This window comes from Delphinapterus leucas, chromosome 2, assembly GCF_059928025.1.
Source record: "Delphinapterus leucas isolate spDelLeu-1000000601 "Yukka" chromosome 2, BTC_Dleu_Yukka2, whole genome shotgun sequence".
NCBI lineage: Eukaryota > Metazoa > Chordata > Mammalia > Artiodactyla > Monodontidae > Delphinapterus > Delphinapterus leucas.
In genome coordinates, this window is record NC_143130.1 from 169,743,989 (window position 1) to 169,769,650 (window position 25,662).

General features: G+C 47.8%; 1 protein-coding gene across 1 annotated transcript in view; it reads left to right on the forward strand.

Moving 5' to 3' along the window:
• The window catches only part of SLC24A4 (solute carrier family 24 member 4), a 174,284-nt gene that overhangs the window by 131,728 nt on the left and 16,894 nt on the right, over nucleotides 1–25,662 (forward strand). Inside the window, exons 10-11 of the mRNA XM_089906281.1 lie at nucleotides 1,183–1,352; nucleotides 4,223–4,415. Coding sequence (XP_089762407.1) covers nucleotides 1,183–1,352; nucleotides 4,223–4,415 — 363 coding nt within the window. The remainder of the gene's footprint in view (nucleotides 1–1,182; nucleotides 1,353–4,222; nucleotides 4,416–25,662) is intronic.

Below are 25,662 nucleotides of genomic sequence, written 5' to 3' on the forward strand. Positions count from 1 at the left end.
GTCTGTCTCCGAAAAAATGCATGGTCCTCCTGGCTTTGGTTCTAACCACACGCCTCCTGTCTGCTGAGCCTTGCTGCCTCTTTGGTGAGGGTGTGTGTGGCTGGTGTGCATTTGTTCGTGTTTGTGCCATTAACTCTTGCTTAGGTTTGCTCTCGACTACTCCTGGTTACCCTGTTATCCAGGAAGGACACTCACCGGGAGCCGGTGACCCGTGGAGACGGATGGGCATATCCGCCTTGATAGCCCCTTGGAGGGGAAAGCCCCCCTGCTTCTGTGTGCTGTGTTCTGGAGTGCTTCTGTTTCTGGACCCTCTGGGGCTCTGGAATTAAATGTCAAACCCCCAAGGACTCGAGCTTGGAGCATGTTTGGGAAGCTGGCAGGGCAGGTCTGGGCACTGGGGAGATTGGTTCTTCAGCCTCATGAGTGGAAGCAAAGGGTCAGAGAGAGTGGCCTCCCTGCTGGAGGGTGCTGGTTTTACTGGAGACACTGGGCTCGGCCAACAGCTCTCCGTGCACCCTCCGCAAGCAGGCTTCTCCTGGGTCTCAGTTGCCTCGCCCAGGGCGTGTGAGCCAGATCTTTGACCTCACTGCCTACCTCATGGAGAACAAATTTGGAAGCATCCTTTTGTGCCAGGTGGAGATGGTTCCTCTAAGACAGAGCAGGTGGCCTCATGGGAAGTTTAGAGCCGGTGCTGTCTGGTGCCTCCCAGCATTTTCCATTCCAGGGGGCCCTTGTCAATTTGTAAAGTTTTGTCTGAGCCTCTGTAAACAGTGGGAAAGAAAGATCCTCTCAGAGTCAGGGGTGAGAGGTGGCAGGAATCCTGTCCACTTTGTAGGCAGGCTGCCCTGTGAGGCTTAGATGACGAACTGAAAGACCCTTGCAATTAGCCAAGACTGGGCCCCAGAAGAGAGGGGCATCGATTGGCGGAGGGGCTGGCAGTGGAGATGGGGGAGTGGTCCTGTAACAGGGGGACTTTGGGGTTCTGTCCAGTGCTTGCAGGCGGTTCAGACCCAGTGGCCCACTTGACTAAGGGGATGAGCTGCAGCCAGGCTTCCAGGCGGCTACCAGTTGCTGAGACCATAGCCCAAGAAGTCTGCACCGAGAGGGGAAGTCAGTCGCCCCAGCCCTTGGGTTTGGCCCCGGGGGATCTCAGCACTAATCATGGCTTTGTGCTCAATATAGTGAAGGAGGAGCCGCAGTACAGCAAAAACCCAGTGGTGATGGTGGATGAGGTCATGAGCTCCAGCCCTCCCAAGTTCACCTTCCCAGAAGCAGGCTTACGCGTAATGATCACCAATAAGTTTGGGCCCAGGACTCGTCTGCGCATGGCCAGCAGGATCATAATTAACGAGGTGAGTTTGCTTCAAGGACCATGAGACCATGAGAGCGAGTGGCCTCGGATGGGTTCTGGCAGTATGAGGAGGCCCTGGCTTGTCAGCACACTTTCTGGTGTTGGGCCTGGGGTGTCCTCTGCCAGGCTGGCATTTATCACCGCACCTGTTGAAGGAAGGAAGCCCAAACCTCACGCACAGGCAGCAAATGGTCTTATCGGGAAGGATTTTAAGGCAGGTAGCAATCAAACACCATGCCTGCCATGTTCTGCTAAGTATTTTGTCAAGTACTAGAGTAAAACTAATTGGAGAAAGGCTCGTCTGAAGTATGGATTGTTTATTTTAACTGTTATTCAGGGCAAAAAAAGAATGAATACACACCTGTTCTCTATGAGTAGAGCAACTCTAGAAGGAAACTGAGAAACCTATAGAAACCTTCTGGTTTGTCTCTCTCAGCATGTGGATCCGTCACCTCCTTTGTGTTGTAACCTATGCCTCTTTTTTTTTTTTTTTTTTTTGCGGTACGCGGGCCTCTCACTGTTGTGGCCTCTCCCGTTGCGGAGCACAGGCTCCGGACGCGCAGGCTCAGCAGCCATGGCTCACGGGCCCAGCCGCTCCGCGGCATGTGGGATCTTCCCGGACCGGGGCGCAAACCCGTGTCGCCTGCATCGGCAGGCAGACTCTCAACCACTGCGCCACCAGGGAAGCCCAGCCTATGCCTCTTTTAATGCAACCTCATAGCTGTAGATTTTTTTTCAAGTATAATTCTCTATTGATTCCTATTAAGCTCGAGTCGTGACCCCCTCCCATTGTTACCATTCATGTTCCTACTGAGTCACGTCCCACCTCCTTACAATTCTGCCCTTGCACAGCTGTTTGGGGGTTTTGTTTGTTTGTTTTTGTTTTGTTTTTAATAAGGATGACCTTTCATTTCACTCTTTTTTGGGAGCAAAATATTATGCCTCCATGTCTGACCCTGAGTCTCAGATGTAGATCACTTTGCTCTTTTTGGTGGGCTAAATGTTGTGGACACACGTGCAGGAAAAAAAGTTTTAAGTTTCCACTCAACCCTAGACTTCATGATTTAGGAGTCCCTGCCTAAAACCAACATGAAGGCAGTTAATGGTCAATTCCTCTTTCTTTTGGAAAAATAACATGCCTCCATTTTAAGTAATAATGACTTTTTTCCCCCTCTTTTTGCTTCCAGTAACCACAAGGATAAGTGTTAGGCACACAGTTGTGGAGTATTGCCTTGGGGACATGTTTACTGACTCTTGGTCTCTTGCTGAAGTAACTGGGAAGGATATATGTGTCCATGAGTGATGATCGTTACCCACAAGACCTAAAGCTGATCCATAAATTTTTTTTTAATTTTTTATTTTTTTGCGGTACGAGGGCCTCTCACTGTCGTGGCCTCTCCCGTTGCAGAGTCAGGACGCGCAGGTTCAGCGGCCATGGCTCACGGGCCCAGCCGCTCCGCGGCATGTGGGATCTTCCCGGACCGGGGCACGAACCCGTGTCCCCTGCATCGGCAGGTGGACTCTCAACCACTGCGCCACCAGGGAAGCCCCATAAATATTTTTAATGGGAGCCAGACAAAGATGAGCTGTGCAAAGGCAAACAGATTCTTGGGAGCATGAAAAGCTGTTGATTTCTTGAAATGTGGCCTCTACGTTTCCCTGGTTTCGTAGAAACCCACAGACTTGGCGAGCAAAGTCAGCTTCTGCTTGGGTAGAAAGGAGGCAGACTTGGTCAGTAGCTACAAGGAGATGGGGGAGGGAAGGGGATGGGTCGGTTCAGAGCACACCCATTTCACGTGGCAAAAGACTTAGACAGCAGAGGCCTTCCGAATGGCCACTAACACAATCAGGATGCTCAACATCATTCGTTGTTAGGGAAATGCAGATTAAAACCACCATTAGATACCACCGCCCATCCACCAGAATGGCTAAAATGAAAAGGATTGACAGTATCAAATGTTGACCAGGATGGGAAGCAACTGAAATTGTAATCCGTTGTTGGTGTGAGTGTAAAATGGTTCAACTTGCACCTACCTTATGACCTAGCAATCCCACTCCTAGATAAATACCCAGGAGAAATGAGCGCATATGTCCACAAAAAGATGTGTACACAAATGTTCATGGCATTCTTCATGATAACCAAAAAGGGGAAATAACCTAAATGCCCATCAACAAGCAAAGGATACGTTGTGTGTTGTTCACAGGATGGACTACTATACAGCCCTGAAAAATATCAAGTGACTGCTGTGTGCAGCAACATGGATGAACCTCACAGATATTCAGCTGAGTGAGAGAAGCCAGACATAATATATACTCTTTGAATCCATTTATAGGAAGCTCAAGTTCAGGAAAAACTAATTGATGTTTATAAAAGTCAGAATGGAGTTACCTTGGTTACCCCTGGAGAGAGGGGACCCTAAAGGAGTCTTTGGAGGGGCTGGAAATGTTCTATATCTTGATGTGAACCATCATTGGGCTGTTGGACACATAATATAAATGCACTTTTTGTGTGGAAAAAAATTTTTTTAAACTATGCAAAGTCTCTCCTGTGTGACTGTCTTCAGGTGGTTTATGACCATCTACTGGGGGATGCAGAATGATTGCTGTCATCCAGTGACATGGGATGGGTTGTCAGGTTGGCGCTAAGAAGAGGAGGCCCAGGGCTCTGACTGATACCCTCGCTGGTGTTGGTCCAAGTGGAAATGAGCAAACTTAGCTGGATTCCAAAGTCCCTGGGCCATTTTTCAGGCAAACCCATCTCCAGGGGCGTCGTTCTCGAAACCCTTAAGGGCCGCCACATGGGAGGAACAAAGCAACAGGGCGACACTTTGTCACACGCCTGGGTGTCTGTCTTGCCTCCTGTCCACACAGAGGCAGAGGCTGATCAACTCGGCAAACGGTGTGAGCAGCAAGCCACTTCAGAACGGGAGACACGAGAGCATCGAGAACGGGAACATTCCTGTGGAAAACCCTGCAGCGCTGCAACAGGAGCGGGAGCAGCCGCCGCCACCCCCAGAGCCAGAGCTGGTCGAGGCCGCTTTCCTGTCCCCCTTCTCCATGCCCGGTAAGTTCGGGGCGGGGGGCTCCCGGGCTACACTGCTGGGGGCTCCGAGGGTCCAACCCCGGGTCTTCAGGATGGAGAGTTGGACCCATGAGGGCGGGGGAGGCTGGTGGGAAGGGTGGGCATTAAGTCACTCGGCGAACACCTCCTAAGTGCTGAACTGTGGGTTAGAGCTGCACTGGGATGCAGGCACTGCCCAGGGTTGGGGAGCCTGTGTGCCAGACGGCCGGCCAGATGGAGACTTGGGAAGTGCCAGTAACCCCTAGTGACTGCACTCAAATGCCCAGGGCATCGAGGCTTTCCCATGCAGTAAGAAAAACAGCCATGTATGTTATTTTTATGGGCACGCTCAGACTCTCCAGCCCTTCCAGCACGGGCAGGCTGTTTTGCCCATGCGTTGTACATTTGCTGGGACAGGATATTCTAAGGCCATAAATGACCTTTAGACAGTTACACCTTATCTATTTGATGACATCTCCTACCTATAAATAAGTCAGAACAGGTGTGACTCTGCCCCCAGCCCTGAGTGTCCTCCCATCTCATTGGATGGGCCCAGTGTCATCTGACTGCCAGCTCCGTGCTGACCTCACCTCTGCTGCATCCACACTGGCCTCCTCACTGTCCTTCCCAGAACGTAGCAGGTGTGCTCCTGCCCCAGGACCTTTGCACTTGCCCTTTGCTGGAATGCGCTTTCCCCAGTTATCTATATGGCTCCTTTCCTCACCTTCTTCAGGTCTCTGCAGAAACGTCACCTTCTTGGTGTGGCCTTCCCTGACCACTCTAATTTAAGTATTTTATCTATTTGGTTACCTTGTGTCTCCCCAGCTAAAATATCAGCTCCCTGCTGGCTGAGATCTTTGTCTGTTTCATTCACTGTATCCCCAGTGCCCAAGCCCGACACATAGTAGGTGCTTAGTAGATACCCGTCAAATGAATGAATTCAGGAGTTCGTGTGTGAGAGGATCCCCAGACACACCCAGTCTGTCTTCATCTTTAACCAAACTCCTCTGCAGTCCACGATGGGAAATGAAGGCCTGAACTCTTTGGCCTTATCTCAGAGGTTTTTTCTTGGTGTCCTGCCATCCTGAGAGGCAGCAGAATTCCAGATTTTCAAGTCCAGAACTTGATGTTTTTCTGAAAAGAATTCTGTTTTTAACATCAGGCTTACAGACCGCACCTGATTTGGGACATGGCTTGGGGGGGGTAGAGGGGAGAGGCTGCCCCAGCCCCTCGTCCCCATCTTTATGGGGACACTCCTGCTTCCCAAATAGATGGTGTGGGCCCTCCTGGACTGGGATACTGTGCCACCATGCTTCATCTGGAAAATATAGGTTCTATTTGCAGTCACAGGGCTTCCTCGGAGTTTCTGGATTAGAGTCTCCAGAGCATCCTGAGCACAGCTACCTGGGGGCTCTTCTCCAAATTCAGGGCCTGGTTCCCAAACCCAGATAGTCCAAGGACTGGAAAATGGCCTGGGAACCTTCATTTTCAAACCTTCTCAAGGGGATTCCTGGGGCCTAGGCCAGGTTAGGAATTGCTGCTCCTGGTCAGCACCTCCCAGCCTTCTTTCACATTAAGGGAAGACCCAGAAAGTGCATTCGAATGTATTTCCCCCACTGAGGTCACAGAGGGGCCCAGCCCAGGGGTTGGGTCCTCCCCAGGGCCCCCTCTGCTGACCAGAGGGCTGAGGGATCTGTATCTCGGCCTGCCTCTAAGACATCCCTGGCACGTCGGCCCACCTTCCGGAACACTCTGTGGGAGCAAAGGTCATGCTCAGCCAGCTAGTCTGGTGGGCTAAGGGTGAACTGTTTTTGGGTGGGAGCTTGGCCCCTGGGGCTGGGGCTGGGACACTGAGGGAGGGAGGGGTGGTCTTCTCCAGATCCTGGAAACCTGTATCAGATCATCCGTTTAGATATGCAGGAAAAAGAAGCTTTCTGTGGGGTGGAATCCTGGGAGGGAGGTGTGTCCACCCAGAGGAGAGCCTGCTCCAGGGCTGATGGACCAGGACGGGCCTGCCCCACCTAGTGTTTCTTACTTCTGTGGTCCTGAGAGGTCTGGACACAGTCCCCTGGGTACTGCAGATAGCCTCGAGCCATCACATCACCAGCCAAGTCCACGTGGGGCTGTAATCACCAGTGGGGTTTCAGTTCCTCAGGACCTGGACACCAGATGCCAGGGAGGCCTGGAGTATGGCCACAGAGAGGGAGATGCATCCGTTGTCCAGGAAACAGCCTACCTTGCTGGGGAGTCGAACTGAGAAGGGGCTACTCTTCAGGGTGTTCTGTTCTCCAGCCCCAGGAGGCGGATGCAATCCCCATTTTACAGACATGCGGCCCGATGGGGCCACCGTCCCCACCACCCTGTACTGCCGGTTCGTCTGGATCCTGGTCCTGATGCTGCTCATAGACCAAGGCTCTGTGGGAAACCAGGGAAGGGACGTGCCCTTTTTGGTAGCTGCTATTCTATAAAGTGAGGCAGCCCCATGTAAGGGCAACTCATCTTTCCATTTCCTTGAAAACTTGAGTTTGGCAGGACTTTGTGGGGTGGCCCCAGAGCCAACTACCTCCTCCCCTTGTCCTGCTGCCAGGATCTGATACTCCTTAGAGAATTGGCTTATGGGAAATCGGGTCTAGCTCCCTGCAGGGACTCTGGGCAGGTCACCTCCCGGGGCGGGCGGCGGTGCTTATAATGCTGCTCTCTTGCAAAGGCCAGGACCAGGTCCCTGCCCCCATGAGCCCTTCCCCAGGGAGCTCTGCCCTTCCTGGTGGGCAGGGGCTTCCTGTTGAAGTTGGTTCCACATTCCTCTTCAAGCCAAGGGCTCCAGGACGTTCCCCTGGGCCGGCCCGCAGCAGAGCCAAGTGCTGTGAGCTTCTGCCCAGCGCTTGCCTCTCCTCGCCCTCAGGAACAGGCCGGGGCTTCCTGTGTCCCTGCGGAAAGCTCCCTTTGTGTCCCTGCGGAAGTGTTCCAGGTGTTGCCCTGGGAAACCACAAGTGACTTCCTCTCCACCTCCTCCTCCCCCCTCAATGTGAGGAGCAGGGGTGGGAACAGAGTCGTGTGGCTGCCGCTCGTTTAGGTGTGTACGGCAGCCGAGGGAAATCGAGGCTGGTGTGGACAGAGGCTTACAGGAATTTAGAGCCAGTGGATGGGACACAGCACTGTGAGAAATTCCGAGTATCCCGCCCTCCGTCCACCCACTCGCCCTCCTCATCTTTTCAGCTCATCTCCGGTTGTGGCATCACAATCATCTGGGGCTGTAGGGAGGCCCTGGGGGGCTTTCGGGGTGGATGGAGCTCGTGTTCTCCTAAACTGGACCCCAGGAAGGAAGCGTGGGGCCAGGGAAGGGGTAAGGGGGTGGGGCACTGGGAAGAGGGCAGAATCCGTCCCTCTGGTCGGCTAGGAACCAGCGTGGCTGCAGGTGTCAAGGAGTGACCCCAGGCCATCTGGTGTGCAGCTCTTCTGCAGGGCCAGGGACAGGCTGGGAGGCAGGCTCTGGAGTCCAGAAGTCCTGGGTTCGAATCTCGGTTCTGCCACTCACCAGTGCCCTGGCCCCGGGCAAGCTGCTTCACCTCCTAAACCTCGGTTCCTCATCCACAAAATGGGCCGATGGCATTTGGGTCTCTGTAAATAAGCTAAGTAAGTAAGATAGATCTTTAGACACTGCCTCTGTGTACTGTGTGACACATGGGTGCTCAGTAAATGTTCATTTGGGTCACAGTGTGCTTTAGTCTCATGGTTTCTGTTATACCTAGCTTCGCATGCCCTCCCCTGCTTGGACCATAAACAATGTTCTAGAAAGGTCACGGGTGCCAGAATCCCTGGAGGCCTGGTGCTGTGCTCATCCCCAGGGTCAGGGAGAGGGAATTAGTCTCTGCTAGGTGCCTCCTATGTGCTGGGCCCTGGGTTTCAGGCACTTTTCAGACAAGAGGATTTTTTTTTTAATAGATTTATTTAATTTTTGGCTGCGTTAGGTCTTCGCTGCTGCACGCGGGTTTTCTCTAGTTGCTGAGAGCAGGAGCTACTCTTCATTTTAGTGCGCGGGCTTCTCATTGCAGTGGCTTCTCTTGTTGCGGAGCACAGGCTCTAGGTGCGTGGACTCCAGTAGTTGTGGCATGTGGGCTCAGTAGTTGTGGCTCGCGGGCTCTAGAATGCAGCCTCAGTAGTTGTGGCGCACGGACTTAGTTGCTCCACGCCATGTGGGATCTTCCCGGACCAGGGTTCGAACCTGTGTCCCCTTCACTGGCAGGCGGATTCTTAACCACTGTGCCACCAGGGAAGCCCCAAGAGGATTGTTTTAGTCGGTAAATATTTGGGTACCAGACTGTGTGGGCCTTGGGGATCCAGGTGGGAACAGGACAGCCATGGAGCCTGCCCTCTGGGACCTTCCAGGCTTGCAGGGTAAATCTGAGCAGATAATTGCATGATACACTTTGTGTAGCATCTCCTGCCCTCACCACACAGCTGAAGGGTAGGTGAGGTGGAAACGCCAGCCGCGGCCCCCTGGGCTCTGCCCACCCACATGAGGCGTCACTGGGCTTGTGAACCAGAGCCAGGGGCACCCAGCCCCAGCCTGCATCTGGTGCCCACCCGGTCTGATGCTGGATTTATATCGACACCGGGCGCAGCCATGCTGTTCCTACTCTGAACCACAGAGGCTGGTAATCGGGCCTCCTGGGCCAGCTGTTGGTTGTGGGAGAGGAAAAGGAGAAGGAGCTCTTCCTCCCGTGGAAACTGTGGGCTGCGGCCCAGGCACTACCCTGCAGTGGCCAGCCGGTGACCCTGAGCCCCAGCCCGGCTGGGGAAAGCCCTTAGTACAGGCTGTTTGTGGCTGACGTACAGTCTGAGACGTCCTCCTGCCCTGTGGGCCACACCCTTGCCCTCCAGCTGGACTCCTCCTGCCCCCATAAGGGTAAAGAAATCACATCTTGTGTTCTGGGGTGCTGGCGCTTGTGTCCACCATTATTATAGTGACCACATCTAATTGGAGACTTGCTGTATGTCCGGCATTGAGTGAAAAATAGGGAATTCTTACAGGGCTCTTATGGGGCTTCTGTGTGCCATGCCCTGCTCTAAGAGCCTTACATGTATTCCCTCATTTAATCCTCACGACAACACGTGAGGTGGGGGCGATGGTCATCTCCATCTTATGGAGAAGGAAAGGGAAGCACAGAGAGGTTAAGTGACTTTCCCACAGTCACCCAGCTACTAAGTGGAGAGCAGGTTTCCAAACTGGGCAGCCCTGACTAACCACTGCCTCTTTGTACTGTGCACTTACATTCAGTCCTCGCAGCTGCTTTGTGAGGGAGGCATTATCATTATCCCCATTTTACAGAGAGGGAAACTGAGGCTCGGAGAGGCTGTGGGACTCCCCAAGTCAGACAACCATCATGTGGGGAACCACCCTTCCACCCTGTGCCCCTTGAGCTAGGGACGCCATCCCGAGCCAGTCTACTTGGGAGCGGAAGCCCAGACCCTGGGAGGTTCTTGAACGGTAACAGGCAGTAAAGCTTATTATTGAGCACTTGCGGTGAGCCAGGCAGGGTGCTTCACGCAGGTGAACTCACTGAGTCCTCCGGACAACCCTGGAAGGTGGGTACTGTTATTATCCCCATTTCCCAAGTGAAGAAACTGAGGCTCAGAGAGGTTTAGTTGCCCAAGATCACACAGGAGGAAAGGGCAGAGCCAGGATTTGCACACTGACATTCTGACCCCAGATGTGCTGAAGGGACAGCACTGTAGCCCAACCAGGGGATTCTTTCAACTCCTTCCTTTGGAGCCCGTGAGAAAATGCTTGCCTCCGCCTGGGGTGTCTTCTAGCTTCTGCACAGGTGCCAAAGAACTTGAGTCTGTGTTGAGCAAACCAAGTTGAACTGAGTTGAATTATGGGCCTTTGGGACCTGGCATGCGTTCTTCAGGCCTCGGATGGCACAGCTAAACCTTTTCTTCCTTTAGCAGCATAAAACTCGGTGCAAGCCATCTGAAGGTTTCGGGAAGCTTCTAGGGCTTCTTCTCCCCACCCCAGCCCCATCTTCTACATAGCACTGACAGAGCCGTGCTGACGGGGAAGAGAGAGGTCTGCTTAGTCTCTCTGAGCCCAGTAAGGGATACTGCAGAAACGGAGCTCTAGAAAACTCTGGGCCCTATTCTTTCTTCTTAGCCGCTCGGCACATCTGGGAACACAGAGGAGAAGCTGCTGGTGCCGTGGGCTCATGTACATGTGAAATTCCACACACGGTTCCCGTCTGCTCCAGGCCCCCAGAGACACACGGCACGTTATGGTGGAAATGATCTTGTTTTTGCCTCGGTCGCGGGGGCCACCAGAGAAATCACACATTCGGTAGATTGTCCTGTAAGTCAAGGTCAGGATTTCAAAGAAATGCCCTTGTCAGTCACTGTGGAGCGCTGAGGTGTCAGTTCACACCTAATTAGAACAGACACTGGCTGAGCACTGTTATTTTTTAATATAACAACTTTATTGGAGTGTAATTTATTTACCCTTATGTTCATACCTTTGAAGTATACAGTTGAGTGGTTTTTAGTCTACTCACGAAGTTGTGTAGCCATCATTACCGCAATCAGTTTTCTTTAGCACCCAAAAGGAGCCCCCTACCTATTAGCAGTTATTCTCCATCCTTCCCCCATCTCCTGGCAAATGCTACTACTCTCCTTTGTCTCTTTGTATTTATCTATTCTGGACATTTTATATAAATGGAATCATCCAATAAGTGGCCTTTTGTGTCTGCCTTCTTAGCGTGATGTTTTCAAGGTTCATCCGCGTTGTGGCACGTGTCGGTCCTTCATTCCTTTTTATGGCTGAATAATATTCCATTGTATGGATGTACCACATTTCTCCATTCATCAGTGGATGGACATTTGTATTATTTTCCCTTTCTGGTGATGAGTGGTTTATACAAACAGCTACTAAAGCATAGTAGGGAAAGGGGGGGTCTGTTTCTATTTTTTAATCTAAATGAAAGTGATTTTCCTCTGAAATCTCTGTGGTTAACAACAAATGGTCTCTGAATACTAGAGTTAAAAGGGATTTTGGGAATTTTAGACCTTCTTATATTCCAAAGCAGGAAACTGAGGGGAAGGGGCTTGCCCAAGGGGCGGTCTTGACCAGACAGAGCTGGGCATCTGGACCACCTGCCCAAGAATCTGCTCTGTGATGACCCTGCAGCCAGGCCCGTGCAGTGCAAGCTGGGAAGTGAAGGGGCCCAGGACCCACCATGCACCAGGCGTGTGCTGGGGTCCTGAGGTCACACAAGCTCCCTTTGAGATAGAAGGAGACCTTTTTTTTTTCCCATAAGGATATAGGGGTGTGTTATGGATCCCACGAGCAGGGAAGCAGCTGGACTCCCCCAGGGGCCAGACTCGGGACCTCCGTGAGTGTTGCGGCTCTTGTCTTCATTTCTCCACACCTGCCTGTCTCGTTCTGCTCTTTGGCTGCAGACCGGCTTTTCTCAAATTCACTGTCAGTGCACATGGCAGATGGTGGCCTCACACTGGCCCCAGACTGACTCCTGCCAGGTCCTTCTTCCCTAACTTGGTTCACTGGTGTTGCATCTGAATTCCAGAGTCCTAAGAGAGAGAGAAAATGCTACAGTCCCAGAGGTCAGGGGCCCACCCCTGGTCAGAAGCTGTCCTCGCCAACATGGGTTTGGTGGCCCCCGGGAGGGTGGGTTAGAGGGAAGAAGGGCTGAGCCCACGTGCCTGCACCCCTTGTAGGTGCCTCCAGCTTCATCAGGACATCATGGACGGAACCCATCTCAGATGCAGGAGAAATTGATAGATGTAGGTCCCTTACGCAGTGGTGGGAAGGACACTCCTGGCTGGGCACCAGCAGTGACTCCCACTGAACCACTGCCACCACGCCAGGATTGGGGAGGTGGGGAGCTGGGATGCACCAAAATGTTCAAGAACTCACCGTCAGAACTGTGACCCAGGGAGCACGAGGCTGCTGCCGCAGCTGATCTCCAGCACCCCAGCACCACGCAGTGGACACGGGGCTGCTGGTCCAGCCTGAGGGACCATCTCTGATTCCCACTCAGCTAGCACCTGGGCACGGACGTGCTACTGCAGCAGGACTAACATCCCCAGAGCCCTGCTTAACAGTGGTGCATCTAAAGCAGCAGAAAGGCAGCCCGGCCCCACCTCAACTCTGCTTTTCAAAGGGACCCAATTTGAGTCCAGAACTTCAGCTGCAAGGGAGTCTGGGAAACGCCTCTGCAGACGCAGTAGGAGGAAGTTGGCCTGGGGAATGCTGAGGACCCACTCAGCGTGTCCACCCCTGTGGGAGCTGCAGCGAAGCGTGGAGAGAAGCAGTACAGCCAATCTTAGCTGATGACTTACGCCAGAGCAGCTCTAGCGAGGGACTCGTGTGGCTTCCAAGCTCCTAGTGAAACAGAAGAGGGGACAGGGCCCCGACCTGTAGCTTGGCAGACACATCCTTCATGGAGCCCCAGCCCTGCACTGTGCTTCACACCTTATATTTGGTGCTTAGATTCTGCACACAGCCCTGCTGGGTGGCTCATGTGGTCCCCGTTTCCCGGGGGAGGAAACGGGGGCTCAGGAAGCTGGACACAGGTGAGTAGGGGCCATGGGCAGAGCTGGTACCGCAGGCCTGCCTGACCCCCGAAGTGCCGTCCTCGGCCTGGTCCCAGTGTCGACTTCGGCCAAGAGGGCCCCCAAGCTGGAGCACCTGCTCTGGAGTGCAGGGGGTGGCCAGCTGCTGGGTCTGCGTGGTTTGTAAGCACCTGGAGCCCACAGCCCGGCCCTGAATGTTTGCTGGATGTTTAAAGCGAGCGTGCCTGCCAGCGCGTGGACCAGCAAGCGTTCTTCACTTCGTTGGTGTTCGTGGGACCAGCGGCCTCTGTTTCACCCTCCCCGGGGCCTCCAGATTCAAGGTGCAGCCTTCAGAGGCGGGACAATGAGCTCTGTGCTTTTTGCCTTTTTTTAGTCTCCCCACAGATCCTTGGAGTGGGTGAGGCGGGGCAGTTATCACCTCACAGACAAGGACAAAAGGAGGCTCAGAGAGGTTGAGCGTCCACCTGCTGCCACACAGTTGAGAGTGACAGGACGGAACAGCTCTCTTTGGCCCCAAGCCTTGGGATTCCTGAGGTGGAGTGCAAAGCTGGCCATAGCTTGGGATCATCGTTAGAATCAGGGAGTCGATGCACCGACCCCAGCTCTGGGACGCACTTACATCCAGTCCCAGAGCTGGACATGATAGGGGCTGTGGACACGTACGCGGAGCTGGGGTAAGGGTGCCTGGGAGCTGCACCAACCGAGGGAACTCTGGGCCCAGCTTCTCTGTTGACTGGGAGGTCCTGGTCTGTTTGTCTGATCTGTCCCCCTCTCCTGTGTGGGAGGATGCTTCTTGGGGAAGCACGAACAGGGTTCCAGAGGCTGAACCGTGTTACCTGAGTGTGCGGTGTGAGGGGGAGACTGGGCCAAGGGCGCATCCCTGGGGAAGGGCTCTCTCAGCCCCCGCAAGCTCTCCAGGTCCCTGCACTGAGCTGCCAGGGCGTCTATTACTGGGCCTTTGGTCCCTGTGCACTCAGCCCTGACTGCCCACATCTCCGTGTCAGCCCTCAGCAGGGCCTGCCTTGCTGAAGCCTGTTTTCCTCTCACATCCTCCCTTTCAGTCTTCTCCTTCCTCCCCAACTTCAGCTTGGCAGCTCGGTTTGATTACAGTCCTGACTCGTCTGCTTCCCATGGGGCCGCTCCTTGCCCCTCTTATGCCTTCAGGGTCAAAAGGCATCCTCCAGGACTCAGGACAGTGTAATTAAGAGGCTTTGGTTTTGGACTTCTGGGTCTGCCACTTCCTAGCTGTGTGACCTTGGGCTAGATGGCTTACTTCTCTGAACCTGTTTTAGTCTTCATAAAACCACCCAACCCAGTGCTTGAGTAGTAGATACTCAGTAAGTGGAAGTTAATTAACCATTAATATCAACAAAAGCTAAAATTTGGTGCTTGCTCTGCACCAGGCGTTGTGCTAAATGTATCTCCCATGTTGGCTCACTTCAGTCTCACAATAGCACCGAGAGGTAGACAGTGAGCACAATGAAACTGTTGTTATCCCCATTTTGCAGGTTAGAAAACTGAGATACACAGAGGCTAAATATTTTTCCAAGGTCACCCAGGTAGGATATGCCAGAGCTGGTATTTGAAGCTGCAATCTAGCTACCATTAACCCTGGGGCTTCTGTGCCCCTCAAAGACCAATCAATTTAATGGTAAGTCTAAATTTAAGGATAAAACAGAAGTATATTAAAAGTAACTAAGAATTATTGATTCTAAAGTTCATTAACCCCTAAGGAATAAGAAAACTTTAATGATTCCCCTTCTTAAGAGGATTTTTCTGTTTCAATCACAGCCATGAGCTAAAAGTATAAAGCTCTATGCTGACAGTCGACACCTCTGTCAGCCAGTGGGCAGTAAAAGGACTTCCACAGGCTTTGAAATCACAGGACTCAGAGGGCAGGCGAGCAGTATAGTACAGAGGACCCAGGATTTAAACTCTAAAGACCTGCATTCAAGTCCAGGTACTACCTCTCATTTTGTGATGTTTACGTCACTGAATTTCACCAAACCTTAGCTTACTTACCTGTGAAATGGGGAGATATGAAAAATAGAGTGTTGATATGGAAAATAGAGTATTTGTGAAAACCACCTCCAAGATGTGTGAGGCACAACACAAATGTTGAATAATGATGAGGGGTCTGTTCATTAATCCAGCCTTGACAATGCTCCACCTTCACCTGCATCCCCTTGCCTCCCCACAAGGGCCAGACTAGAGGCCATTGGCTGGGAAAGCAGGGTCTGTTTGTGACTCTGCCACTAATTTTCTGTGAGATTTGGGCAGTTCATTAACCTTCATGCATCTTGGTTTTCTTCTTTATAAACAGTTAAGCAAGTGAGATTTATCTCAGGAATGCAAAGCTGATTCAACTCACGAAGAACAATTAATGTAACACACTGTATTTTTAGACTAAAGGGTGAAAACCACATGATCATCTCAACAGACACAAAAAAGCATCTGTCAAAATCCAACACCCTTTCTTGATTTAAAAAAAAACAAACAAACAACAAACTAGGAATAGAAGCAGGTTTCCTCAATCTGATAAAGGGCATCTCCAAAAAACCCCAAAGCTAACGTCATACTTAATGGTGAAAGACCGAAGACTTTTCCCCCTAATATCAGGAACAAGACAGAGATGTCACTCTTTCCTCTTCTATTAAACATTGCGCTAGAGGTTCTGTCCAGGGTAAATAAGCAAGGAAAAATAAAAGGCATCCAATTTGGAAAGGAAGAAGTAAAGCTGTACTCACAGATGACATGATCTTATATATAGAAAATCCTAAGAAATCCACCCAAAAAACCCCACAACCCTATAAGAGTTAATAAATTTGCAGAATACAAGGTCAGTATACAAAATTCAATTGTATTTCTATACATTAACAATCTGAAGATGAAACTAAAATTTCATTTACAATGCCATCAGAAACAACAAAATACTTAGGGATAAATTTAACAAAGGTAGAACAAGATTTGTACACTGAAAACTATAAAATATTATTGAAAGAAATTAAGGAAGATTAAATAAATGGAAAGGCATCCTGAGTTCATGGGTTGGAAGACTTAAAATTTTTAAGATGGCAGTAGTCCTCAAGTTGATCTACAGATTCCATGCAATCTTTATCAAAATCCAAGCTAGCTTTTTTTTGCAGAAATTGACAAGCTGATTCTAAAATTCATATGGAAATGCAGGGGACCCAGAATAACCAAAACAATCTTGAACAAAGTTGAAGGACTTCCTGATTTCAAAACTTATTACGAAGATATAATAATCAAGACTGCCTGGTACTGGCATGAGATGGAATATATATCAATGGAATAGAATTGAGAGTCCAGAAATACACCCATACATTTAAGGTCAGTAATTCTTCATAAGGGTGCCAAGACAATTCAATGGGGGAAAAATAGTCTTTTCAACAAATGGTGGGCTTCCGTGGTGGAGCAGTGGTTGAGAGTCCGCCTGCCGATGCAGGGGACACGGGTTCGTGGCCTGGTCTGGGAAGATCCCACATGCCGCGGAGCGGCTGGGCCCGTGAGACATGGCTGCTGAGCCTGCACGTCCGGAGCCTGTGCTCCGCAACAGGAGAGGCCACAACAGTGAGAGGCCCGCGTACCGCAAAAAAAAAAAAAAAAAAATGGTGCTAGGAAAATTAGATAGCCACATTTTTAAAAAGAAGTTGGACCCCTAATTCACACCATATACAAAAGTTAATATGAAACAGACTTAAATGTAGTAGCTCAATATATGAAACTCTTAGAAGAAAACATAGGAATACATATTTGTGACCTTGGATTAGACCATGGTTTCTTAAATATATCGAAAGCGTAAGTAGCCAAAAAATAAAATTAAAAAAAAACCATTTCATCAAAATTAAAAACTTCTGTGACTTCTAGGACACTATGAAGAAAGTGAAGAAACAACTGGAATGGGAGAAAACATTTGTAAATTATATTTCTGATAAAGATCTAGTATCTAGGATATATACAGAACTCTTAGAACTCAGCAGTATAAATGGGCAAGGCATCTGAGTCAACAATTCCCCAAAGAAGATTTACAAGCAGCCAGTAAGCCCATGGAAGATGCTCAACATTATCATGAGTCATCAGGGGAATGCAAATCCAAACCACAGTGAGATACCAGTAATCACTCACTAGAATGGCTATAGTAAAAGACAACCCTAAAGTGTTGGCAGGGATGTGGGTACATTGGAACCCTCGTATACTGCCGGTGGGAACGTAAAATGGTAAAGCCTCTTGGATACCAGGCTAGCAGGTCCTCAGAGTTAAACATAGAGTTACTGTATGGTTCATCAACTCTACTTCTGGTTATATACTCAAGAGAAATGAAAACGTACGTCCGCACAAAAACTTGTCCACGCATGTTCATAGCAGCATTATTCATAGTGGCTAAAAAGTAGAAATAATCCAAATATCCAAGTGACGAACAGATTAAACAAAATATAGTATATTCGTATAATGGAATATTATTTGGCCATAAAAGGGAATGAGATACTCCTTCATGCTACATCATTAATGAACTTTGAAAACATTATGCTAAGTGAAAGAAGCCAGACACAAAAGGCCGCATGTTGATTCCACGTATATAGAATGTCCCGAATAGGCAAACTACAGTGATTGGCAGAGCTTGAGGGGAGGGGGAATGGGGAGTACTGCTAAAAGGGAGGGGGGTTTCTTTTCAGGGTCCTGAAAATCATCTGGAATTATGTAGTGACGGTTACACAGTTTTCTAATATACCAAAACCCACCTAATTGTACACTTTAAAAGGGGTGAATTTTATGATATTTTAATTATCTCAGTTTTTAAGTGGAGTTAATCTAGAACGGTGGTTCTCAAAGGGGCGAGACAAGCAGCATCAGCATCTTAATTATCTCAGTTTTTATTTATTTTTTTAAATTTATTTTTGGCTGCGTTGGGTCTTCGTTGCTGTGCGTGGGCTTTCTCTAGTTGCGGCGAGCAGGGGCTACTCTTCATTGCGGTGTGTGGGCTCCTCACTGCAGTGGCTTCTCTCGTTGCAGAGCACAGGCTCTAGGCACGCGGGCTTCAGTAGTTGTGGTTCACGGGCTTCAGTCGTTGTGGCACACGGACTTAGTTGCTCCGCGGCATGTGGGATCTTCCTGGACCAGGGCTTGAACCTGTGTCCCCTGCATTAGGCAGACGGATTCTTAACCACTAAGCCACCAGGGAAGCCCTGTCTCCGTTTTTAAATGGAGTTAGTCTAGAATGGTGGTTCTCAAAGGGGCGAGACAAGCAGCATGAGCAGCATCTGGGAACTTGTTAACAAATGCAAATTCTTGACCACCCCCCTCCGCCCCCAGCCCAGTTCCAGAGCTGCCAAATCATTAGCTCCAGGGGATTCTGAGTTATACTCAAGCTCGAGAACACTAGTCTTGGACCTATGCTCTCTAGATCATGTAAACACTCCTAGTTCCAGCGTCCATGAATATCTACATCATTTGGTGACACACACATCCCCACGTACCGCAGGTTAACCACTTTAGGTAGTTAACTATCCAAATTACTTTGTTTGAAGTTTTTCATTAGCAACTGCATCTGTTCTTATGTTTTTCCCTCCAGTATGATTAGCCATCTGTTTTGTTAGAGTTCATTTTAAAGATTTTTTTTCACATAATTAAATTGTAATTTCCTACTTCAGAAAAGAAATCTGAGAGTGGAAGAAACACCAGCAGCCCTTCTTTCATGCTTACATTTGCACATCAGTTGGCGTCCACGGGGAGCATCTCTCAGATATCCCTGACATTGCACTTGAAGGGATGGCAGTTGGAACGGGGGCTGGAGGGGCTCCTGGTGGTGTCAGAGGAGTGTCCCTCAGGATAGACATTGTCCTGTAGCCCCCCAAACTCTATCACTTCACCCATTAATTAGTCCAGACTCTTAATGTTAGAGAAATCCAACTCAGGCTGGTTTAAGCCAAAGGGCCCGTAGTGGCAGATTCACTGAGAGAATCTACCTTCAGGCAAATCTCAACATGGGGCTCAAATGGTTACAAGACCCTGGGACATCGCTCAGCAAGGTTTTCCCTGTATTGGCTTCACCCTCTGGCAGCTTGCCAAGGTGACCACCAGCCACCTAGGCTTACCTCCCATCGGATTAACCAGTGCACAAGTGGCGCCTCTGTCTGAGTTAAGGATTGCATTCGGCTGCATGTAACAGAAAATTCATGTGACAAAGGCTTCACCTCAAAGGATTTTTATCACATAAGAAGTCCTGAGATGAGGGAGTCTCGTAGCTCTGTCATACCATTGGTGTCCCATTTCTGTTCTTCCATCCTTAGCAGGTGACTTTTGTCTTCAAGGTTGCCAAGTGGCTCCTGTGGCTTGTATGTTCATGTTCCAGGCAGGAACAAGGAGGAAGGACACAGGGCAGGAGACACGTGTCCCTAAGCCTGTCTCTTCTTATCAGGAAGATAGTCACCTTCCTGGAAACCCTACCATGTGGACATCTCATTACATCTCATTGTCCAGAACTGTCCATGACCACTCCTACCTGCCAGGAAGCCTAGGAAATTAAGGTTTTTAGCTAGGAACCTACTGTCCAAAGCAAAATAGGGTTCTGTTAGTAAGGTGGAAGGGATAATAGATATTACAGACAGTGATTCCCAGCAAAATCCACACATGGGTCTCTAAATGGGTTATCCATCCAACCCCAAACCCATGTAAACCACTCAATGGCAAGGGTTGTCGATTTGTCCACTGGTGGATTCTCAGTACCTAGAATAGTGCCTAGCACTGAACACACTGAGTATTTATGGAATGCATGATTAGCCAAGCTGGACTCAACACACCCACCCATAGAGCTAGGAAGTAGAGTCAGCCCTCCAAGCCACATGGCTGATGTGGAATGGAGGGTTGGTTCCCTAAAGGAACATTAGCATGCTGTTACCAGGAGCGGGGCCTGGATGCTAGGCAGATAAGAGCAACGAATGCCCTGCCCAGCCCAGCATTGCTCGGGCTAGCCAATTCTTAGAGATAGCAAACTACCCACCAGAAGTACACTTTTCATATGCAGGCTACCCCATCCGGAGCTCAGTACTCTGAATCGCTGGCCTCTGTCTGGCTCTCGCACTCCAGGAGGTACTAGTCCTTTACCCTAATCACTGCAGGGTCAGCACCAGACGACTGGAGACAGCCCCTGTCCCCCAGAGCCCGCTGAAACTATTCAAACCAGCCAGTCCGAGGCCTGCTCACCCTGCCTTGCATTTGCTCGTGGAAACCACAATAAGTATTTCGGTGTCTGGTGTCTTACGGTGCCTCATTAAACAATGGAGACGCTGAAGACAGGTGGAAGGTGTGGGTGGGGTGGGGCCCAGCATGATCACTGTGGAAGTTTTCCACACTTGGACCATGACGCACAGTAATAAATATCTTACACACGCACACAGATATCTATAAAAAGGAAACAGAAGTCTTCAGAATAGTATTTAACTCGTTTACTGTAACTCTAATACTTTTTTTTTCCTTTTTAAGGAAATGCTAGTTGCCACCCACTTAATTGATTTCACAGTCCGCTAATGGGTCTCATCTAACAGTTGGAAAACACAGCCATAGAGCAGGTCTGATGGAGCATTGTTTCTTAGGAAACAGTGGTGGGCCATGAGGCTTGCCAGCCGGGTGGGACCAGATCAGGGCAGATGTCCAAACCAGATTCAAAACCCATGCTAGACAAACAGACAAGCATTAGCTTCAATTTGGTGTCTGTGAAAATAAATTATCCTTCTGCTGTGGCATTTGTATATATCTACAAAGGCGCTCCTGAGCATGTAAGTGTCCAGGGTTACAATTCCTCAAAGTGGATTTTTCCCTTACATACAGTGTTTTAGGTCAATTCTGGAGATGCCCTAGGCCTTCCCTGGCGGCCTGGATGAATTGGGATGTGGGCTGAAATTTGGGACAGACTAATCAGGTAGGAAAACTTTCTGCTGTTTGTGCAAGGATTACAAGGTGCAGAAAGCTTTATGTGGAGGAATATCTGGGAAGACAGCTGCTTTTCTAGATGTAGCATCTAGGATGAACACATGAATGGATTTGCTGATTTCTAGCTAACCATATTCTCCTGATTCGTTATTATAAACAGGCTGGGTTGTTTTTTTTTTTCTTAGCAAATATGTTTTTAGTGACAGAAAGATTCAAGCACAGATTTACAGAGCTAGAACTGCTACTGCCAGCCTACTTTGCAATTTCTTTTTTTTTATTGAGCTGTAATTTATAAACCATAAAATTCATACGAATAAAGTATACAGTTCAATGTTTTTCAGTATGTTCACAAAATTGTGCAACATCACCCTATAATTTCAGAAAATTTTCATTACCCCGAAAAGAAACTTCATACCCCTGAGCAATCACTCCCCCCCATTCTCCACCTTCGCCATCCCCTGGCAACCACCAGTCTACTTTCTGTCTCTATGGATTTGCCTAGTCAGGACATTTCATATAAACGGAATCATATAATATGTGACCTTTTGTGTCTGGCTTCTTTCATTTTGCACAGTGTTTTCTAGGTTCATCCATGTAGCATGTATCAATACTTCATTCCTTTTTATGAGTGAAAATTCCATTGTCTTTATATAACTACATTTTGTTTATCCATTTATAACTTGATGGATATTTAGGTCGTTTCCACTTTGGGGCTATTATGAATAACGCTGCTATGAACACTTGAGTACAGGTTTTTGTGGGACATATTGAGGAATTGCCAAACTAATTTCCAAGAGCCTGGACCATTTTACATTTCCACCAGCAGGGTATAAGGGTGCCTATACTCCCACATCTTCACCAATACTTGTTATTATTTATCTTTTTTATTATCGTTATAATTGTGGGTCTGAAGTAGTTTTGATTTGCATTATCCTAATGACTAAAGATGATGAGCAACTTTTCACGTGCTCATTGGCCATTTGTATATTTTCTTTGGAGAACTGTCTATTCAAATCCTTTGCCCATTTTTATTTTTCTTTTTAATTTTTAACTTTAATTTTTTTTTGGCTGCACCATGAGGCTTGCGGGATCTTAGTTCCCCAACCAGGGATCGAACCTGGGCCCCTGGCAGTGAAAGCGCCAAGTCCTGACCACCAGGGAGTTCCCCCTTTGCCCAGTTTTAAAATTGGGATTTTTTTTTTATTTGTTGAGTTATGAATTCTTTATATATTCTTTTTTTAAAATTTATTTAATTTATCTATTTTGGGCTGTGTTGGGTCTTCGTTGCTGCGTGGGGGCTTTCTCTAGTTGCAGCGAATGGGGGCTACTCTTCGTTGTGGTGCACGGGCTTTTCACTGCAGTGGCTTCTCTTGTTGCGGAGCACGGGCTCTAGGCGTATGGGCTTCAGTAGTTGTGGCACGTGGGCTCAGTAGTTTTGGCTCGTGGGTTCTAGAGCACAGGCTCAGTAGCTGTGGCACACGGTCTTAGTTGCTCTGTGGCATGTGGGATCTTCCCGGACCGGGGCTGGAACCCATGTCCCCTGAATTGGCAGGCGGATTCTTAACCACTGTGCCACCAGGGAAGTCCTCTTTATATATTCTGAACACTAGATATTTTGAGTTAATTTTTGTATATGGTATGAGGTAGGGGTCAAATTTCATTCTTTTGCATATCTGTATACAGTTGTCCCAACACAATTTGCTAAAAAAATTACTATTTCCCTATTGAATTGTTTTGACACTGTTGTTAAATATCAATTCACCTTAAATGTATGGGTTTATTTCTGGACTGTAAATTCTGTTTCATTGTTCTATATATCCTTAGGCCAGTAGCACACACTCTTGATTACTGTAGCTCTGTAAGTAAGTTTTAAATTCAGAGCACGTAAGTTTTCCAACTTCATTATTTTTTCAAGATTGGTTTGGCTATTCTGGGTCTCTTTTATTGCCATATGAATATTAGAATTAGCTTGTCAGTTTCTGCAAAAATGTCAGCTGGGATTTTAGTAGGGATTGCATTGAATCTGTAGATCAGTTTGGGGAGTATTTCCATCTTAACAATATATATATATTTTTGGGGGGGGGTGGTACACGAGCCTCTCACTGTTGTGGCCTCTCCCGTTGCGGAGCACAGGCTCCGGACGCACAGGCTCAGCAGCCATGGCTCACGGGCCCAGCCACTCTGCGGCATGTGGGATCTTCCTGGACCAGGGCACGAACCCGTGTCCCCTGCATTGGCAGGCAGACTCTCAACCACTGCGCCACCAGGGAAGCCCCATCTTAACAATATTAAGTCTTTCAATCCATGTACAAGATGTCTTTCCATTTATTTAAGTCTTCTTTAATTTCCTTCAACAATGTTTGTTAGTTTTCAGCATACTAACCTTCTGTTGTATTTATTCCTATGTATTCTATGTATTTTTTTCTTTTTGATGCTATTGTAAATGGAAATTGTTTTCTTAATTTCATGTTTTTGATGTTCATTGTTAGTGTGTAGAAATACAACTGAATTTTGCATATTGATCTTGTATCTTGCAGCTTGGCTGAATTTGTTTCTTAGTTCTAACAGTTTGTGTGTGTGTGTGTGTGTGTGTGTGTGTGTGTGTGTGTGTATTCCTTAGAATGTTCTCTATACAAGATCATACCATCTACAAATAAGGATAGTTTTATGTCTTCCTTTACAATCTGAATGACGTTTACTTATTTTCCTTGTCTACTGTTCCTGGCTCAAACCTCCAAAACAATGTTGAATAGAAATGATAAGAGCAGATATCTTCATCTTGTTGAAGGCTTTCAGCCTTTCACCATTAAGTATGATGTTAGCTGTGGGGTTTTTATAGATGCCCTTTATCAGGCTAAGGAAATTTTCTATTCCTAGTTTGTTAAGGGTGTTGGATTTTGTCAAATGACTGTTTTGCCTCAATTGAGATGGTCGTGCCATTTTGTCCTTTATTCTATTAATGTGGTGTATTGCATTGATTGAATTTCATATGTCAAACCAACCTTACATTCCTGGGATAAATCCCCCTTGGTCGTGGTATATAATCCTTTTTATGTGTTGCTGGATTCAGTTTGCCAGAATTTTGTTAAGGATTTTTGCATTCGTATTCATAAGGGATATTGGTCTGTAGTGTTGTTTTCTCTTGATGTCTGGGTTTGGTATCAGGGTATTACTGGCTTCATAGAGCAAATCGGGAAATGTTCCCTCCTTCTTTATCTTTTGGAAGAGTTTTATGAAGGACTCATGCTAATTCTTCTTTAAACATTTGGTGGAAATACCCATGAAACCATCTGGTCCTGGCTTTACTTTAAAGGAAGCTTTTCCGATTACTGTTTCAGTCTCTTGTTATATGCCTATTTAGATTTTCTATTTCTTTTTGAATCACTTTTGGTAATTTCTGTCTTTGTGGGATTTTTTTCTATTTCACCTAGGTTATCTAATTTGTTGGCACACTGTTGTTCATAGTATTCCTTAATAATTCTTTTTATTTCTGTAAGGTCCTTAGCGGAGTCCCTCTTTCGTTCCTGATGTTAGTAATCTGAGTCTTCTCACTTTTTTTCTTGGTCAGTCTAGCTAAAGGTTTGTCAATTTTGTTGATCTTTTTAAGAACCAGCTTTTAGTTTACTTGATTCTGGGTTTTGTTTTGTTTTTCTATTTCACTTACTTCTACTTCAACCTTGATTATTTTCTTTCTACTTTTTTTGAACTTAATTGGCTCTTTTTGTTTCTTAGGGTAGAAAGTTAGGTCATTGATTTAAGTTCTTTCCTCCTTTTTAATATAGGAATTTACAGCTGTAAATTTCTCTCTATGCACTGCTTTCACTGCATTCCATAAGTTTTGGTATGTTATGTTTTCATTTTCTTTCATCTCAAAGTATTTTCTCATTTCCCTTGTGATTTCTTCTCTGACCCATTGGTTGTTTAGGAATGTGTTATTTAATATCTACATATTTGTAAATCTTCCAGTTTTCCTTCTGTCACTGCTCTCTAATTTCTTTCCAATGTGGAATGGTTGTAGAATATACTTTGCATGATTGAAATCCTTTTAAATTTATTCATGCTTGTTTTAAATTTATTGGTGCTTGTTTTATGACCTAACATATTGCCTATCCTGTAGAATGTTCCATGTGAACTTGAAAAGAAGGTATATTCTTCTTGAATGTATATATTAATGTTTTTCATCAGATTCGGAAAGTTTTTGAGCGTGAGTTCTTCAAGTATTCTTCCTGCCCCTTTTTCTCTCTCCTCTCTTTCTGATACTCCCATTATGCATATGTTGGCATGTTGGGTGGTGTGCCACAGGTCTTTGAGGCACAGTTCATTTTTATTTACTCTTTTTCTGTTCCTGACACTAGATAATCTCAGTTCACTTATCTCCAAGGTCACTGATGTTTTTCTTCTTCCTTTTCAGATTTGCTATTGAGCCCCTCTAGTAAAATTTTCATTTTAGTTATTGCACTTCTCAATTCGAGAATTTCTGTCAGCTCTTTTTTATAAGTTTTACTTCTTTATTGATACTCTCTGATGAGAAATCATTCTCATGCTTCCCTTTTGTTTTTGAGACATTTTTAAAACTTCTTTGTGCATATTTAAAAATAGCTGATTTAGGGGCTTCCCTGGTGGTGCAGTTGTTGAGAGTCCGCCTGCCAATGCAGGGGACACGGGTTCGTGCCCCGGTCTGGGAAGATCCCACATGCCGCGGAGCGGCTGGGCCCATGAG